Source organism: Cervus canadensis, chromosome 28, assembly GCF_019320065.1.
Source record: "Cervus canadensis isolate Bull #8, Minnesota chromosome 28, ASM1932006v1, whole genome shotgun sequence".
Classification (NCBI taxonomy): Eukaryota; Metazoa; Chordata; class Mammalia; order Artiodactyla; family Cervidae; genus Cervus; species Cervus canadensis.
Genome location: NC_057413.1, coordinates 15,999,264 through 16,018,447, shown reverse-complemented (window position 1 = coordinate 16,018,447; position 19,184 = coordinate 15,999,264). Strand labels below are relative to the sequence as shown.

At 39.4% G+C, this 19,184-nt stretch overlaps 1 protein-coding gene across 1 annotated transcript in view; it reads right to left on the bottom strand.

Moving 5' to 3' along the window:
- Window positions 1-471: 471 nt before the first annotated feature.
- Window positions 472-19,184, bottom strand: part of LOC122429059 — a 775,926-nt gene continuing 757,213 nt past the window's right edge. The window contains exon 8 of the mRNA XM_043449193.1: window positions 472-529. Within this exon, the coding sequence (XP_043305128.1) occupies window positions 487-529 (43 nt within the window). The 3' untranslated portion in view covers window positions 472-486. The remainder of the gene's footprint in view (window positions 530-19,184) is intronic.

The window sequence follows — 19,184 nt, the reverse complement described above, 5'->3', positions numbered from 1 at the left end:
ATGCTTGCCCTTAAACAGGTCTCAGTAATTAATGATCTAAGGGAACAAAAGAATATAGGAACACTGCCTGTTACCAAGCAAGAAAAGTAATGATAGCAAAGGAAACATATCAGTTGTAAAGACCGCCAGTTTTGTCTCACTAGTAAAGATCAGTCTGAAGCACTCAACCACCAGATCTACAGCGACCTAACAGATGATGATGTTGACCTTTTCTGACCCTTATGACTTCAATCAACTAAAGCTTGGACTCTATCAACCACTCAAGCCTCTTCATGAATATACATATATGCTATTGGGTTAGCCCAAATGCTCTTTTGGGATTTCCGTAAGATGTTACAGGAAAACCTCAATGAACTGTCTGGCCAACCCAATACTTATAGCTTTAAACTTTTCCAGTATTACTGTTCAGGGAGACACAGCTTTGGGGAAGATCCCCAGTGTTCTCCTTACTTGCTGCAAGTAGTAACAAATCCTTCCTTCTGATCTTCAGCATGGTTGTTTTGGCTTAATGCCCATCAAGAGGTGAACCCTGAAAAAAAAAAAAGAAAGAGGTGAATGCTGTTCTCAGGTAACACTATGGGTATACAACAAGAACTGGATGGATCCCTGCTCTGAACTTCTGCCCTGGTAGAGTTGACTACCTGTTATTTATCTTCCAAACCCAAATCAGGTTATAGCATGTAATCTTATTCTCTTGGTGGAGGCACCCACCTGAGCCTCTTTTGATTTTGATTTTATATGTGTATGTACACACATACACAACTATGCTGGCTAATCTTTTCTTCTTTTCCCAAATCCAGTCTGGTTTCACATTCAATTCAGCTGATGGGAGACTCTGGTAGAACAGAGGGCAGGAACAAATTGAGGTCAGGATATGTAAGTTCTCCCTGAACTCAGCTGCTGAATGGTAGGGTTACATTTCTCCATGGAAGGCCACCGTTCCATCTGACTGCCCTCACAGACAGCTTCTAGTCTCCCTTGTTCTCTTCACCTTGAAATACCTCCCTGAAAATTCCATGCATTAATTTCTTTTTGTTTGAGCATACCATCATTTTCCTGCCTTGCTATACCAGGCTTTACTTACAACATTCAATTACAAAAATATGGGAATTACTACAGTATACATATTACTAACATTAATATTATTTCACTATAGAAGATTAAGGGTACAAAAATGTAATCAATCTAAGATACCTCATTGGAATTAATTGTAAAAGAATGGCTTTATATGATTCTTGAAACAATGGGTGATCATTTGCCTTAGCATGCATCAGCCACTAAATTAAGTTTAAACTTTTAAAGTAAACAGGAGAGGAGAGCTAACATTTATTTTAAGTCCTCCATGTACTGGAGAATTTATATATTTTTCATTTCAGCTGTGTTTTTCACTGTTTGACTCTTGTACTTCTTGGTATTTTCTCTTTATTGAAATTCACACTATGTTCATTCTTCTCCCCAGTTTGGTGAGCATCTTTGGAATTATCGTGTCCAACTCGTTTCTTAGATACTTATCTCCACTTAGTTCTCTTTCTGACGTTATGTCTTATTTCTTCATTTGGAACACACTCCTCTGTCTTCTCGTGTTGTCCAACTCTCTGTGTTTATTTCTTGTGTTAGGTGGATTGGTTATGTTTCCCAATCTTGAAGCGTCCTTGTGTAGGAGACATCCTGTGGGGTCGTTACCACGCTCCCTTCTGTTCATCAGAGCGTGTGCTCTAGAGGTGACCCTTACGTGGGCAGGCTACATCATTCTGCTGTGGCAGGGCCGATTACCGTGGGTGTGCTGGTAGGCGGGGCTGGTTCCCTGGCCTGGTTGGCGCTAAGGCCATGCTTTGTGTAGTTGCTTGGGATCTGCTGGAGGGCAGAATAAGTTGACTGTGGTCCAGGGAGGCTCAGGGCTGCTGCCAGCCTGCTGGAGGACAGGGCTAGGTCCCTGCGTGGCTGTGTGCATAGCCCACTAATGAAGCTACAGGTTTTGGAACTCAATTTCCCTCTGCCATATAAGCCAAAGTGCAAACATCGAGCACAAATGCTTTTCTACCTTTTTTTCCCAACATTTCCACTAACAGATGGTTAGGGCTTCCCAGGTAGCGCTAGGGGTAAAGAATCTGCCTACCGATGCAGCAGAGAGGAGGGTTTGATCCCTGGGTCAGGAGGATTCCCCTGGAGAAGGAAATGGCAACCCACTCCAGTATTCTCACCTGGAAAGTTCCATGGACAGAGGAGCCTGGCGGGTTACAGTCCATGGGGTCACAAAGAGTCAGACACGCCCGAGAGACTGAGTGAAGTCTGGTTGAAGGGTTTTGAGCCGTCTCCTGGCACATTAGTGAGCAGCCACGGCCCCGCAGCCCTCTCCCTTTGCTCTGGGACTATGGACCCGGAAAACCTCCTGCAGTCCAGTTCCCACAGCTCCGCTCCCCCTGCCGCTTCCTCCGGCCTGTGTTTGACTTTCCTCAGCTAATTTCAACTCAGCTCGCCAGGTCCTGGAAGCTCCTTGAGCCTGCTGCCTCTCACTCCCTCGCTGCTCCCATCTCCACCTCTGCTCCATGACATCATTTATCCATTTGCAGACTTCCTCTGCTGCTCCCACAGCTCAGATCACAGGCATGGGTGGAGGCGGGGACCCCTGTTCCCCGCTAGCCTTTCCCTTAGCTTAATTGCAAATGACCGTATTGATTACCAGGGGGGCAGAGTGTCCAGTCAGCATCCCCAGAGAAGACTGTCTGAGAGAGTTGAGGCTTTTCCACTTTCCTTTTAAGGATTCATTTTTTCTTTTCTCTTGGGATTTGCCATTGCAATTAATCTCTCTAAATCAGTGTGTTCTCCTCTTTCAACTTTTCTCTTCCTCCTTAACTGTCTCATTTCCTCCCTCCCTTCCTGCCTCTCTTCTTCCTGTTTTTCCTTCCTCCACCCAACTCTTCATTTTGCTCTTTTCTGGGGAAAAAAATGGTAAGTGAATAATGGTAAGCAAATTTTAAAAGGTGATAATCAAGGGGTGAACCCCAAATGCCTAGCCCCTAGTGGCAATGTATAAAGAAAGAAGGCACTGTACAGAAAGGGCCATGTTCATGGAAGAACACACACTAAATAAAACGTCTAAATGTTAATGCTTGTTTTGATAAAGTGTGCTTAATTCTCACGTATAAGGAATGACATGATAGGTTGCTCACAACTGAGTAGGAGGGTTTGAGAGCTTTCTGCACAAATTCACTAACTTCCTCAAAAATTAGCCTTATACATACCAAAAAATAAATTTTACCCATCTTTGTCCACATGGTATTTTGTTCAAAATCTAGGATAACAAATGCATGGCATAATTCCCACATCTCTCACTCCCCAACCCCACCAAGCTCACATTAGTTTTTGCTAATTGTTCACTACTATTTTTCCGTTTCAGCTTAGAAGCAGTTTCTGCTTTTCTTAGAACAGTGATCCAGGTAGCTTGCCCCAGTTAATAGAAGACACCCCTGAAAGAGAAATCTATTTTCTACTTTTGTAAAAGAAGTGTAGGCACAAGCTACTAACTGTGAGATATTAATCATCTCCATACACTGCATTATGGGTGGGATTTTTTTAATTTTCTAAATTATCAACATGTGCTATGATGATGCATCACGTTAATAATCAGATACAAATCGAGTTTTCATTAGGAAATTGACTATCCTACATAATTTAAGGATAGGGTTACCAACAAATAGATTTCATTCTGACAATACCAAAATGAAAAGTCATGCAAATTATCTGAGCAAATCTTTTTATCTTACCTAATTCTCTAGGAATTATAAATACCCCAAGATAATCATATTTAATTATGTCATTTTAAAGACATAAAGACCAGGACTGATTTTTCAATCATGGTTTAAGACTTTTATTTTTAGGGGAGCAAGGAGAGAAGGGGAATGACAAAATAAGCTGCCTGTGATGATTAGTAAGTTGAACACAACAGGCTCCAAAGAAAGAATTGTCCTCAAGGGGAAAAACATTTTCTATTTCCATGGATAAACCTTCAAGTTAGTTTCAGTATAACACTTGGGAAAATGTTAACATTCACAGGTAAAAATATTACCCCAGCTTAAAATTAAAGTGTGTGTATGTATACATATATACGTACACTTCTATTTCACCTTTACTTACATTTACCTTGACATTTACCTGGACTTTGGTAATGGCATTTATACCTAACAATTTATCCTTAACACAAACCCTACAATGTTATTCTCAAAAGGAACTCTTAGTAAATATTGGTCAAGGATAAGGAATCTGACAAGGAGGCTAATATTGGCTTTGACTTTTAACATTTTTTTCTCATTTCTGTATAAAAATGAAATCAGAAATTATTAGCATTCAGGATTTAAGCTTTAGTATGCATCTTATGAACAATCCTGGAATGATATCAAAGCTATGGCAAAAATCTGAATAATATTATTGTAGTTTGGTGTGAGATATGATTTACTAAAATCACTTAGCTACATTGCACACACCAGATACTCCTACTCATAACCCTGAAAATTATAGGCTGGAGTCCTGGAGAGCCCCCCCAAAAGTCACAAAGTTTATGCATTTATTTGACAAAAATGTATTGAGCATCTCTTATTGCTAGATTGTATGCTTGTTAGAAAGTGAACAAGATAGATATGTCCCCTGCCTCACAGAGCTCACAGGTTAGTGAGGAGTATAGACAAATAAATGGCCAAATACAATACAGTGTGTTAGTATTTACTGAACGATGACTCATGATCGTGCAGCATCAGTATCACCCAAGGGTTTTTTATAAACACATATTCTCAGAACTCTGCTCCAGGCATCCTGAATCAGAACCATGCTTTAGCAAGCCAGGAAGGTCAGGAGAGACAGCTCACTTCCCAGAGGAAACGAGTCTCAAAAAACGACGGGAAGTGATCAAGGAGATGCCAGTGTGAGGCTGCTGTCAGGTGGGTGAAGGCCAGGGCTGGTGGGCCATGCCGAATACATCGGGGGTGGGAGAAGACCCTCACAACCTGAAGGAGCAGCACGCATGACACCTTAAACGTGAGCAAGCATGTATGACGATCACAGCATAGCATACAGTGTGGACATAGCATACAGTGTGAGCAAGCATGTATGACGATCACAGCACAGCATACAGTGTGGACATAGCATACAGTGTGGGCAAGCATGTATGACGATCACAGCATAGCATACAGTGTGGACGAGGCAGGCCTAGGGACACAGTCGAGAGAAATGAAACTAGTGATGTAAGCTCTAGCTCATGAAGGACCTCTGTTTTAAGGAGTTTAGACTAATTCAGTTAGTTAGCTACTAATTCAGTAGTAGTTAGCAGAGGAAGAATTTGCTCAGGGTCAGCGTTACAATGTTTCTGGCTTGAGAATGATGTCGATATTATAAAAATTTCTCCAAGTATGGAGCACAGAAGGAAAAAGGAGTCCTGGGGGTAGGTTAGAGATTCCATTTGGAACACAGTTTTGAGATCCCTGTCTTACCATCTACAATAATTAACAGTTATCAATTCCAGGGGAACGTTAAGAGTCACCAATCATTTACTGAGCAAATAGTCACCGAGCACTTCCTCTGTGCTACACTTTGTGCTCAATCTAGAAAAACCACAGTGAAAGGAGAAGGTGGGGTCCCCTGGACCTACTTGTGGGTAATTACTGAAACCCTAGGAGAGCAAGAGATCATCCCAGAAGGAGGGTGTAGTTAAAACGGGAAAAGATTGAGAAGATGTGTGGCACATACTCTATAAACGTTAACTACTAACTAAATAGGCAAAAATCAACAGCAGTCATTGCAGAGAATTAAATGCGATCAGATCAAGTACAACCAGTAAAGAAGTCTGAGACCTGAATGCTATTAACAAAGAAAAAGCCACCCATCTGAAGATCAGGGACAGCAGTGAGAGACCGAGGGCATCGCCAAGGTGCAGACCCTGAGATAGGAGGGCAGGCACACAAGGCTCTCTCTCACATTGGGCTCTGAAGGCCTGGTAAACGCATTTGAATTTTAGCCTAAATGGAAGGGGAAAAGGTTACGTGGTTTTAAGCCTGAGAGTGACCTGATGCCATGTATAATTTTTAGAGATGTTACTCTGGCTGTCTCGTGGAGAACTGATTTTGAAAGCGGAAGAGAGAAAGCTGGGAGATGCTTCAGGATGTTGCTTTAGGCACCCAGGCCAGAGATGATGATGACAGCTTGGTCTCATAGTGATTGGATTTCTTTTGTTTTCTGAGAGTAGCAAGAATGGACTTGCTGATGAAGTAAATGTAGGAAAATGAGAAGAAAGGAACAAGTATAACTCCTAATTTGAGGGAGCAAGGGTGGACGGTATGCCAATTACTGAGACACATTAAAAAAAAGAGAGAGGTTGGGATTCTTTAGTTCTTCAGGAACTCTTATATTGGATACCATTTTGTTGTTTTCCTAAGTATAATGTGTGTTACTTGAAGAGAAAGAGCATAGTTCCTGCCACAAATGGTTAATTCTCCCTACCCTTGTTTTTTGGAATGGTCTGAAAATGTCTGAAATGTTTTCAGACAGTCTGAAAACAAGGAATGCTTTTTGAACAAATGAGTAAATGAGAGAACATGTCCTCAAGTGGAAAATGAAACACCTACTATCATGAGTTGTTTTTCTACTGCTTAATTTTACTGTGTTCTCCTAGAGCATTAATCTCTATTGTGGAGTGTGTGTGTGTGTGTGTGTGTGTGTGTGTGTGTGTGTGTGTGTGTGTGTGTGTGCACCCGCGCGCGTGCGCCGTTCAGGCTCTCGGTTGTGTTATACTCTTTATGACCCCATGGACTGTAGCCCGCCAAGCTCCTCTGTCCATGGAATTCTCCAGGCAAGAATACTGGAGTGGGTTGCCATTTCCTACTCCAGGGGATCTTCCCAACCCAGTGGTAGAACCTGCATCTCTCCTGTCTCCTGAATTACCAAGTGGATTCTGTAGCACTGCACCACCTGTGAAGCCCTGTCATGAAGTCCTTGATCTTTATTTACTAAAACATAGATAAAAATAAGTTGCAGCACTTTCTTACAGTTTTAAGGAAAGAAACATGCAAAATAAAGGAAAATATCATAAAACAGGCTTTTCAGAGAGAGCAGATTTATCGCTGTAGAGAGTATTCAGCATCTGGAGCTATTTGACTTCAGGAGGGATAAGTGATGGAGGTGAAAAAAATTCACATTAAATAAGTACCTATATATGCCAGACATCATTTAGATGTGTTCTACACCCCACAACAACACAAAGGGAGATGATATATTATTATTATTATTACTACTATTATTTGCATTTTATAGATGTGGAAACTGAGCTCTCAGAGAGGAAATGACTTGTTTAAGGTTTTTTGTAACAACAAGGTGCCTAGTCAGGAGTCAAACCAGGCCAGTTGGTGCTTTATGCAGTTTTTGCTTTTTTTGCATCTGAGGTTTCCCAGGGCAGACACCAATAAGACTTCTGTCTGGGAAGTCAGTGGAGACCTAGGAGAGACCTATCCACAAGTTCATGGACACTGAGGAGCCATCTCTCCCCAGGTTTACAGATGAGCAGTGCAAGGGTTCTCCAGGAAGACCTGCCAAGCACAGACACATCTACTTCAGGGCAATCAAAGATCTGGAAGCCCTTTTCCTAATTGGGCAACACACACAAATGGAAATAAGAAAGCTGAATTGAATGAATGTGGTCTTGGAGACATTTTTCTCAGTCAGATGAAACTGAAACATTGGGTTGGCCAATCCGAAGCCTTAAAGTCTGTGACCCTGGATCACAGCTCTTAAAGCTAGAGCTCTTTGACTACCTCTCCCATCCCTAGTGCCTGTTTAGCTCACAAGCTTCTTGGCCCACAGAAAAAGATGTTGAGGCAGGAGAAAGTTTAGTCTAAGGGTCTTAATAAATGGTTCCCATGAACTTCGCTTCTTCCATTGCACAAACTGGAAAAGAGATTTTCAAGTAAAATCATTCCAATAACTCCATTCTTACTGTATCCTCTGCCTCTCCTGGAAGACCTCTACTAGCTGTGTTTATCCATACATTCTGTTTAACACCTCAAACCCAACCTCTTTTACACACATACACACCATTCACTTATTTCTAAGACATCACAGAAACAAGGAAATAGTTCAAGTTTCATTTTAGCAAGGAGGAAAATTTGGCATTGAAGGAAATTTCTAGGACAGAGGTTCCTAACCATTTTTGTAGCATGAAACCCTTTTACAGGCTGGTGATTGCCATCGACCCTTTCTCCAAATAATGTTTTTAAATGCATAAGATAAAATACAAAAAGTGCATGCTTATGTGGTCAGTTGCTCAGTTATGTTCAACTCTTTGCAACACTATGGACTGTAGCCCATCAGGCTACTCTGTCCATGGAATTTTCCAGGCAAGAATACTGGAGTGGATTGCCATTTTCTTCTCCAGGGAATCTTCCAGACCCAGGGATCAAATGTGCACCTCCTGCATTAACAGGCGGATTCTTTACCACTGCACTTCCTGGGAAAAGCCCAGGATTAAAAAGAAAGTCAATTATATTGAAATAAAGTCTTAAAATACAAAAAAATACAATACAAAAAAAAACTTTTTTAAAGTTTAAAAAAACAGTGCTGTGATATAGTTATGCAGTTCTGTATCAATACATTAAATAAAACATCTAGCAGTTGGTCTAATAACTACCATTATTTTTAAGTAGTGACAATCCTAAATGATATTCAGAGCTATCTGCAACCAACATAAAGTGATAAAAGAAAGAACTGTGATTCCTATTAGTAACAAAATCATGGGCATGCTAAAATGCAATTTGTCTACATTCAAAGATGAAGGGAAATAAATTCTTAGTGGTTAATGAAACTAAAAATGTGTTTCCACCTCCAGGTTATGAGCCTCTTAAGTTTATGTTAAGAATCCCTGTTTTAAAGTCAAAATACTATAAAGATCATAAATTAAGTGAAACTTGATTAATAAATAAAGTGCAACTAAAATATCTCTGACTTTTCTAGTCTTTGCATATGTTTGTTTTCGTTGTTTAGTCCCTAAGCTGTGTCCCACTCTTTTGCAACCCCATGGACTATAGCCCACCAGGTTCCTCTGTCCATGGGATTTCCCAGGCAAGAATACTGGAGGGGGTTGCCATTTTCTGTCTCCAGGGGATCTTCCTGATGCAGGGATTGAATCCCCCCTCTCTTGCATTACAGGCAGATTCTCTACCACTGAGCCACCAGGGAAACCCCTTCAAATGTGGTATTTCCACTTAATTTTATTATAAGAATAATCTGATGACTTGCAAAGTGGCCTAAGACAGTTTGGACAAGAACAATTCTTTGGTGGAGAAAGTTAATCACAGAATAGTTGGAGGTGAGAGGAAGTTAGCTAGAGAATCTTATACCAAGTTATAAACAAAATAATTTTTAGAGTAAATTCTGTTGTTATAAATATAGAAAATATTAAACATTTACATGCAATCAAATCTCTATTCTGTAAGCTGGCTGAAACCTCACTTTCCTGCCTACCATCTTGCATGAATCTTTCTCTCCAGGTAGGTGTTTTAACATTTGGGGGATGTAAAACTGTGACTTTAATAGTTATCATCAGGCCATCAAGGACCAGCCACAAAGTCGTTAAGGGTTCAAGCATCAGGGGCCATCCCTGAGAACCATAGGCTATGAGCCTCTTTGAATTGTTACACTCTGTCCATGCACGTCTATGCAACATCACTAAAATATTTCAGTCAGGCCAGACTCCGGGAGTGAGTGATGGACTGGGAGGCCTGGCATGCTGTGATTCATGGGGTCACAAAGAGTTGGACACGACTAAGCAACGGAACTGAACTGAACTGAACATCTCCAGAACAGTTTTCATTTTATCTCACCAGAGTACAGTTCTACGCAAGATCATGCCAAAAACCAAGTCACTAATTTCACTGAGCAAACCCTTGTCTGACCTTCATTATGCTGATTAGAAAATCCTCAGATGTTGATTGAGCTATAGATAGTTAAAGGCTTTTAGTAGTCACCTTTGGAATTAGCCTTTTGCCTATCATGTTAAGCACCTTCCTTGGAGTGCGGATTCTTGATTAGAGATACTGAATGGCCCTAGAGTTGAAGCTTTAACTAACTAGCAGGCACATGATATTGTACAGTGCGTGCCAAAGTGTTTTAAAGTAAATCATTACAGACACTTGTAATAGTCCCCCATTCAGCTTGAAATTAACAAGTGTGATACTTTAATAAGTTCTCTCACCGAGTATTTCTGGATGCCTGACGGAATGCTCACATGTCCTCAGATCTACCAAGCTGTCACCTGGTACCTCAAGTGAGGTGCTGACTATCACTGAAACTTTCTGCATCTTCTCCTGTCACTCCTCATCATCCCCTCCTTTTTCCAAATACCAGCACTTTAAAAACATAAGATTGAACTCCAGGACGGAAATGAGAGCCTTCTTTAACAAGTTGTTTAGTTTCTGTTATCTCACATTGTCTTATTTACTAAGATCGCGGGTATAGTAAAGTATGAGCTGTTTATTTATTAGTTCAGTTGTGTACTTTCAGCTCCTTCCAGGAAAGGGAGATAAGAGGTCCCATTAATTCCTGTTATTATTGCAAAAGTCTAAGCATCTTTTTTCTATACAAGGTAGAGACAAATGCGTTCATTCTAAAGGAACTAGAAAATGTATGCTCGTGGCACTTGCAAGTTATTACAGTCTAATTGTAGTTAATTTTATTTTATTCTCTGGGACAACTAATCTCTCGATAACATTTGCAGTGACTGATTAAAATCCACTCCTTGCTAAAATCAAGGTCTTTAGATAATTGATGTGCTAATAGACCCGCAATTATTTGAGGCTGTGCTTCCTCATGGAGAGCAAGTCAAGGAATGGATAAAGCCCACATAAAGCACCTATTTTGCAACAGGAGCTATGATAATTGCCAGGAGACAGCCTGCTTATCAGTTGTGAGAGGTTTTCATCCTTCATTAATATGGAGTTCAGTTGGACATCAGAGAAACTGGCCCCCATGGGAATATGCTTTGAATCTCCCATTATCTCATTTTCCATACATTCGGCTTGACCCACTTTTTATCTACATTCACAGAGAGATCTGGCTTTTCACATATGGGCTTTTTAAACAATCAGCTAGCCATGAACCTGGAGTCCCTAAAGCTCCACGCAGTGTTGGTAGCTATAAATTTGGACAAGTGTGTACATCAATAAAGTATCAGTTTAAATGGTTCAGACTAAATATTTTAGAAGTAGACAAAATAAATATTCCAAAGTGCTAAGCTGTGAGTTCTCCATGCTGTGGCTCTTGCTTGCATGGCTTCCTGCAGTGGGCTCTCAATGGAGGCTATAGGTCTGGACAGTTGGAGCCGCCCTATCCTGCTTTAGGTTTCTTGTACGTCAGGCTGAGCCCTCTACTGAGTCGAAACATACCTGTGAAGAGATTGAGAGCAATGCTTTAAAATTCCATTTAGTGAGGCAAGAACTGTAGTCCTGGGCTTGGGAAAGAATATTTAAGTGGGTCACAATTCTTTATGGCTTTGGCTCTCTTTATCTTTGGCCTCATAAAGAATGTTCTTTCCTGGGAGTTTATAATTGAAATTCATTAAAGATGATTCTTTATAATTATGAGTGATGACTGGTTTGTTTTTTGACTCCATCGTCATCGTGGCACAAAATAAATATCCAAGGTGGTCAATTATTGTGGGCAATTATCCAGAAAAATCAGTTGTTCCATTATTAGTAGAGTACACTTTTCAGGTACTACACTAGTGGTTAATATATGTTTTGAGTTTAGTGCATGCCAGTCTCTGTGTTAAGTGTTTTATCTCCGGCATATCATTTAATCCTTATAAGAAGTATTATTTCCATATTACATCCCAACAAGTACCATTCTCCTCCCCATTTTACAGATGAGTACACTGAGGAAGGGAAAAGTTAACTCGACTAGAGTCCTACATGTAATAAGTAGCAGATCCCAGGCCAAAACCAGAACAGTAATCAACCGTTCGATGAGAACCCTGTTAGGTATAAGTTGTGGTCTTCTGGATAAAGTTGAACATGAGAGAACTGGCCATCTACCATCTTAACCAAGTTTAACTTTTGATGTTGATATTTAAGCATAATTTTGTCCTGGGAAATTCACAGTGAGTGATTATGATCGCATTTTCCTCATCTACATGCCTCTGACACTCTTGTTGAGGATGCTAATCTTTTGCAGAGCTGTCTTTGGAGTTGACGATGCTGCCACATCCCACTCCTGTGGGAAATGGAGAGATGACATGCATAAAATCAAATAAAATGTATTAGGGCCAAGTTAAACTGCTAATAAGAATAATCACAGTAATAGATCAAAAAATTATTTTAAATCTAGTTTTAATTACGTAAGTTCATTCCAGAATTCCTACTGATGTGATGAGAAATTCACAAAATCTATACAAATTGAAAACAGAAATTATTTTGCTTATTAAAATACTGTCTCTATATTATCACATATGTAAATTTATGCACATATACATAAATTATACATTTACATGTATAAACATTAATTTATCAGGACTACTCAATTTCATCTCCTAGTTAATAATTTAGTACTTATTAACCTTCAATATTCCCATCAAAATATATTCTCCCATCAATGATGAGAAAAGATAAAAGCATTACAGAATGTATTTTCTAAACAAAATTTGCTTCCCATTTTAGAAACTTGATGTCACCAAGGCATTACCATCAAATTTAACTTCGGTATTTTACTTTAAGATAAAAATAGAGAAGAAAGCTTTCAAATCTGTAAGTCCAAGAAAAACTATAATTAGAATCCCTGGCTCTGGCTTAGGATATATTCTACATCTTATTTCAGCTTGACAGTAGGCAGGAGATTTCTCATTCAATTTCAAGTTGAAGCCAGAATGAAAAATGCTTTGCAAAAAAAGAAAGCTCTGGTTTCCGTCCTTATAATTCCCTTCTCCCCATGAAATGAACCCATGCAGAATATTTGAAATAGCATCCCAAATATACCCAGCTCTTGTCTACTTGTCATTAAAGAAGTTGGATGACTGAGTCTTGAGGGGTCCATGGTGGATTCGATTGGAAACTCATGTCTACAGGGCTTTCCCACCAATGGGTTTGCAGGGGACTCAAAACACTGTTATTTGCAGAGCAGTTCCTGTGGCTCATGGCTAGCGTTAGATATTGCATAAGTCTTGGGATTTGAAACTCAAGACAGGCTCCCATGGAGTCTCAGCTTTCTTTTTAGTTAAGGACAGAAGACTATCTATCTATCTCTGTGGCTGAGCTGTCAAAAATGCCTGCTCTGAAAATGGATAGGCCTGTAGCTGGGAAATTACTGGCCAGGAAACCTACAGTGGCAGGGCTCAAAACCCACTCCAAAGATATGATATGGAAATAAATGAGTGGGGTTGAATAGGAAGGTCAGGCTAGAGGTCAAAACACTATCCAGACAGAAAGAGACCAGCTTCCTAACTTACTGTCTTTAATGGAGTGATCTTTCTCAAGTGAAATGTTGAATATGTTATTCCCTTGCTTAAGACATTTCCGTAATCAAGGCCTGGGGCAAGAGTACAAATAGAATCCCATATACATATGGTTAAATATATAAAAACTATTCAATTTAATAAACCGATAAATAGAATATGTTCTGGGAAAAATATACCTTTATATTGACAATGTCTTATATATAACATGTAAAACTATGGCTTTTTAAATATGAAGTAGGGAAAATAGCAAAAATAACTAAAGTGTGTCACTATTCTGCATATTTTAGTATTCTGTTTAGTTTGGTGAGTTTAGAATGGGTAATAAAAGCACACAAAAATATAGATTTTATATATGTCTATAATATTCATTTTAGGAAAATTACTAATTATATTATCAATTAAATTTTTACATAATTTATGTTCTAGTGATTACAGTGATCTAGAGGATTAAAAAATAGTACAAGTATACAAAGGTTTTAGTTTCACTCATTAAAGATGTAAGTCACAAGGACAAATGAAAAATAAATATGTTTTCATATTTTCAGTCTTTACTTCCAAAATATTCAGTTATCTTTAAAATTAAAAGGCGAAAGGCAAATTACAACAAAAAGACTATCAAAAGAGTAAGTAAAATATTTTAACAAGCTGAAATCTTTATGTAATTTTAAAGAATTTAGTATTTTCACATAAATAAAGCCTTTTGGATTTTAGCATTCATTGTAAAATTTTTATGCTTTATGTGTTTTCATGAATATGTTTTTGTATATATATTATGTGTGAGTGTATATGCATAGGGAAAGAGCAAAAGGCAGGGGGGTGGGAATAGAGAATTTTTTAAGCAATATAAATACTTAATTCATTCTTGGTGTTTAGTCACGAAGTCATGTCTGACTCTTGTGACCCCATGGACTGCAGCCCTCCAGGTTCCTCTGTCCATGGGATTTCCCAGGCAAAAATACTGGAGTAGGTTACCATTTCCTTCTCCAGGGGATCTTCCTGACCCAGGGATCAAACTTGTGTCTCCTGCTTGGCAGGCAGTTTCTTTACCACTGAGCCACTTAGGAAGCCCATAAATATTTAATACTTTACAACATTCCTTAGCCTTTATGTGCAAATTTTGAGAATACCACCCTACTTACCAAATTAGGAATTAGGAATTAATTTTATTTCCTTCCTCGTCTACAAACTAGAACATTAAAGATAAGCAAGGATATGGATGCTCTTTTGGTCCTAATTGAAAACTGTCCTTTGTTAGGCAAGAATCTATTGCACACATATTATCTGAGAAGTTTTAGTCAATTAGGACAAATTAATGCAAGAAAATTGCTTCCATTTTTTTCTCAAGTGTCCCGTTTGTGAAACAGGGTCCATTTCCAGTGCTGCAAGGGCACGGTCATAGATCTTCACAGAGTGAGCACTCAGGGACCGGCAGACACAGGCCCAGCTGTGGAGAGGGGTTTCCCTGGGCCCTGAACATCCATCACAAGAGCTGATGTTTTAGATTATGTGTTGAACTGGGCAGCAATGACCGCTAAACCCAGAGCACAGAGGTGGTCTTGTATGAAAAGCCTTCTAACTATATGTAACTTGTTCTGTGTTTTCCATGTCTCCTGTAAATGTGTTATCATATTTTCATAATTTAAAAAAAGAAACAAAAGCTTCCTAAAGCATGGGTTCCAAAGCAAGGGCCCCTCTCGCCTGAGACTATGAGCAATTATGTCAATAGCTATTCTGATCTTTACACTAAAATTCATATATTTCAAACACAATAAAGACAAGGGTTTTTATGCACAAACTTGCTTTTCTTTTTTCTACTTGATGCTTTCCTCATTCTTCCATGTTCTCATCCCCAACCAAAGGAAAGAAAACAAATTACTCTTCTTTTTCATTTTTTATAAGGTTGGGTGATTTGAAAAACTCTAGCCCTTTTGCTTTCAAACCCTTTCACTTCACTCCTTCCTGATTAATTGGCCCTTAAAGACCCAAACACAGATACCACCACATATGGGAAACTTCCTTCTCACACCCATCTGGGTAAGGGTCCCTTCCAGGTACTCCTTCAGCACCCTGGGTCTCCTTCCGTCATAGAATTGACCACACTGTAGTGTAATCTTCTAATGAGAAGACGGCTCCTAATTATTTGCATGTTAAGGACAAGAACTGCATTTAATTTGATTTTATAATCCCTCCACCTTGTACAATTGATGCATTGTGGGTGATTAATAAACATCTGCTAAAAATAAGCTATTAAACAAGTAAAGACACTTAACTGTTGAATTGTTGCCAGTGTAGGATGATATCAACTCTATTTTTATCCATTCATTTGATTTTGCCAGAGAGCCAAAGCATGGTCAAATCAAAGCCCATCCCTGGGATGTCCATCCAGAACAAGGCCTTTATGGGGGTCATAAAACAAGGCACTTCCCTCAAGGTACACAAACTTCTCTTCAAATAGAAACTGAGTTGGCTGGCATCAAGCCGTGCCTCTATTCCGCCCACTCCTTATAAGCCTCAACTTCATCCCTTTGTCACTACATGTGTGAAAAGACAGCTGATGTCAGTGTTCCAGGCAGAGTTTTCAAAAAAGGTCAAGCAGCATTCAGATTTATGCTGCTAAAATTCATCCATTCTCTTTCAAAAATTTAATGAGAAAGGACAGCTTTGTGAAATGGAGGAGCAAGAACAATATTGCTTAAATAAATTGGAATTTGCACTCTGATTACCCTGCAGTTTCTGCCATACTTTACTGGAAATGCTCCCTGCGGTGCAGGCTTTCTCTGGAATGACATCATCATATGAAGCCATCCTCACTATAATTATTTCCATCCATATTTGTAGAGCACATAGCAAGAACATTCGGTAAGGAATATTTGATGCATATAGAACCATTTAAAACTGTAGAGTCACCAGAAAGCCCCATTAAAAGGCAAATGATATATCTTTATGCATGCCTTGAACCCCAGAGGAGATATTTCACATTCACATTTAGAAGAAAAAAAAAAAGAGTCTCTTTCAAACAATGAGACTCTGATAAGAGCAAATATCCTATGCCATGAAATAACAAACAAGTGTAGCTTCAGTTGCTTTTCTTGGAATAACACTTTCAAAAAACTGTGCTATTGCAGGAGCTGGCATATTTTAGTTCACATTGTCAAATTGAAATCCTTTTGGAACTTAGGCTCTGTCAGTGCTAATACCAAGTATTGGGATTTTAAATGTTTATTCTTGGGAATCTTGGTTTAGAAATTGATTGTTCTCTTTTGAATGCATTATTTTCAATTTTAATAAAAGTGAAAACACCAATGTATTAATTTTCTCAAAAATCAAATAGTCAGAAAAACAAGATGTTTTGACACCGTATATGATACAAATGTAAAAGCTGAGATGGCTACCCTCACAATTTGCAATTCCCTGATTTCCTGGGGCTAACTGTAGTAGAGGTGGGGGTGGGGGAGTGCAGCCTCCCGCTGTTGTGATGTTAAAAATATGTGGGCAGGTTCTTTGTCTTCTGGAAAAGAAAAGCTTCTACCATCTGCTCACCGAGGCTCTGATTTTGTTTTAAATGTAGAAAAACACGTGTTTAACTCTGCAGTTAGTGATAAGGTCCAAATTCATGTGTTCATCCATTCATTCATTCAACATAACAACCAGGGAAAAGAAAAAAGGTGTTGAATATGAAGTTGAATTGAGAAGTGTACTTAACAGGATGGAAACGTGATTCTTTGATTTCTCTCTAACCACTATTTTCAGACCTGCTCTGTAAAATCTCCCTTCCATGTCCTTTAAGGTCATCTCAATCAAATGCTATCATTTTTGAGTATCAGTTGCTTAAAAGTTCAGACTAATCTCTGTTTAAAATTTCTGCCTACAGCAGTATACTGCCTTTTGCTTCTCCCCCTCCAGTGTGGTCTTCAGCCTTGTTGGCCACCACCTGCTAGCTTCTTCTCTCTTCTGAGCTCTCCCACCCTGGCCTTGTCCCACTGGGAGGATGGTTGTGCTGTTATGTGTCATCTTTAGACTCTCTCCCCAGCCCTGTGTCACAGGTAAATGGCTATTTTCTATGGTAGGGGGAGAATCTTGGTCCCTCAAGTCTCTGCAGAGGCCCCACTCCCCATGAGCCTTGTGACTGAGTGTAACCTCCCTCCACAGTCCCCTTGGCCGTGGCCTACCACAATACATCCTCAGTCTCTCAATGTTGGGGTCTCCTCAAAGGGCACGCTGACCACCTGCCTTCATAGCTCTTCACCATGTCCCCAAACTCCCAGCGACAGATGCTGTCAAGCACTTTATTGACATCTGTTTTGGCTGCTCGAACATTGTTCTCTTTCATATTCTTGACTTCACTATTTTACTCTGAATGATGATGTATTTCATAAAAACTCAGATGTGAAATGAGGTCAGTATTATATATTCATCCAAGCAACAGACGATCACCCATGTTTCCGGGTCAGGATCGGATACCCATCTAAACCAGTGATCAGACACCCACCCTGGTTTATGGTGCAGTGCAAAGCCTGCAATGTAAGTCCCATTTTTCTGGACATGAGCCACTCTGGGGCTGAGCTTCGAGGGTTGCAGGTATGCTTTCATTTGCACATGGCACAAAAGACATTGGTCAAGTTGACTGTCTATGATAATGCTGTCAAGAGTTGTCAAACACATGAGTTTTCCCTAATCTCACATTTCCTGTTTCCTTGATGGAAATTTGTGATGGTAAGTGGCAGCAAGTGGCTCCAACTAAGTTCTGACCTCACTTGTAGCAGAATGAAATCATTCTGTTAAAGTGTTTTACATTTTCCATTGTTTCTTAGGGGGCCTTGCTCTGCAAGGAAAGTAAAACCACAGTGTCCCGACAGTGGATGGTTTCCTTCTCACCAGCTTTAAGCTCCCGAGAACCTCATCACTTTTTTGAGTTCATAATCAGAAACTAGAAACGCTGACTCTCACGGAAAACTCTATATCTAGGATTTGGGTAAGGAGTTATCCCAGACACTAAATAAAGTTCTACGTGTCAGAAAAGAAACAGTTACATTAAACAAGTCTGCCAAATACTTTAAATACAGAAAGGCCATTAGGGGATTTAGGTTAAATACTGACGTTTTTTACCATCACAACAATGAGCCCTTACCATCCTGCTTGACCAGGAAGGGTTTCAAATAAGTCATTTATACCCACATCCTTCATAAATTGCATGCTTCTTTCACACATGTTTAAAGAAACTTAACACCTCTTCAACTATACATCGTAAATAATATTGACCAGGAGGCAAGTAACAGATAAGACTGTAAGTAGCAGATAAGTGCTTTAGAATTTGGTTTAAATCATTGCACTTTCTTCATTTTTCAAAGAACACTGAATTAACACTCATAATCCATCCTTAGATCTCACTAAATAGCCCTCTTCCCCATTAATGCAAAAATATTCAAATGTTGAGCTGTTTAAAAATTTTCTGTGAAGTTATAAATGCTAATCTACAGTTTTCAGAAATTCTTTCTCATAAATTTCCAATGTAAATTTATAACTTGCTACCACGAGGGGGAAAAAAACCCCCACCAACTTCTTACTATTATCATCTTAGAAAGGGAGGTGAAAGTATTTTATCATAAAGAAAGTTGGGCCTTTAAAAAAAATTTTTTTGGAAACTATCTAAATGCCTGCTGCTAGGTGTGTGTAGGGAAATTTGTTCTTTTTGAGGAACAGGGCA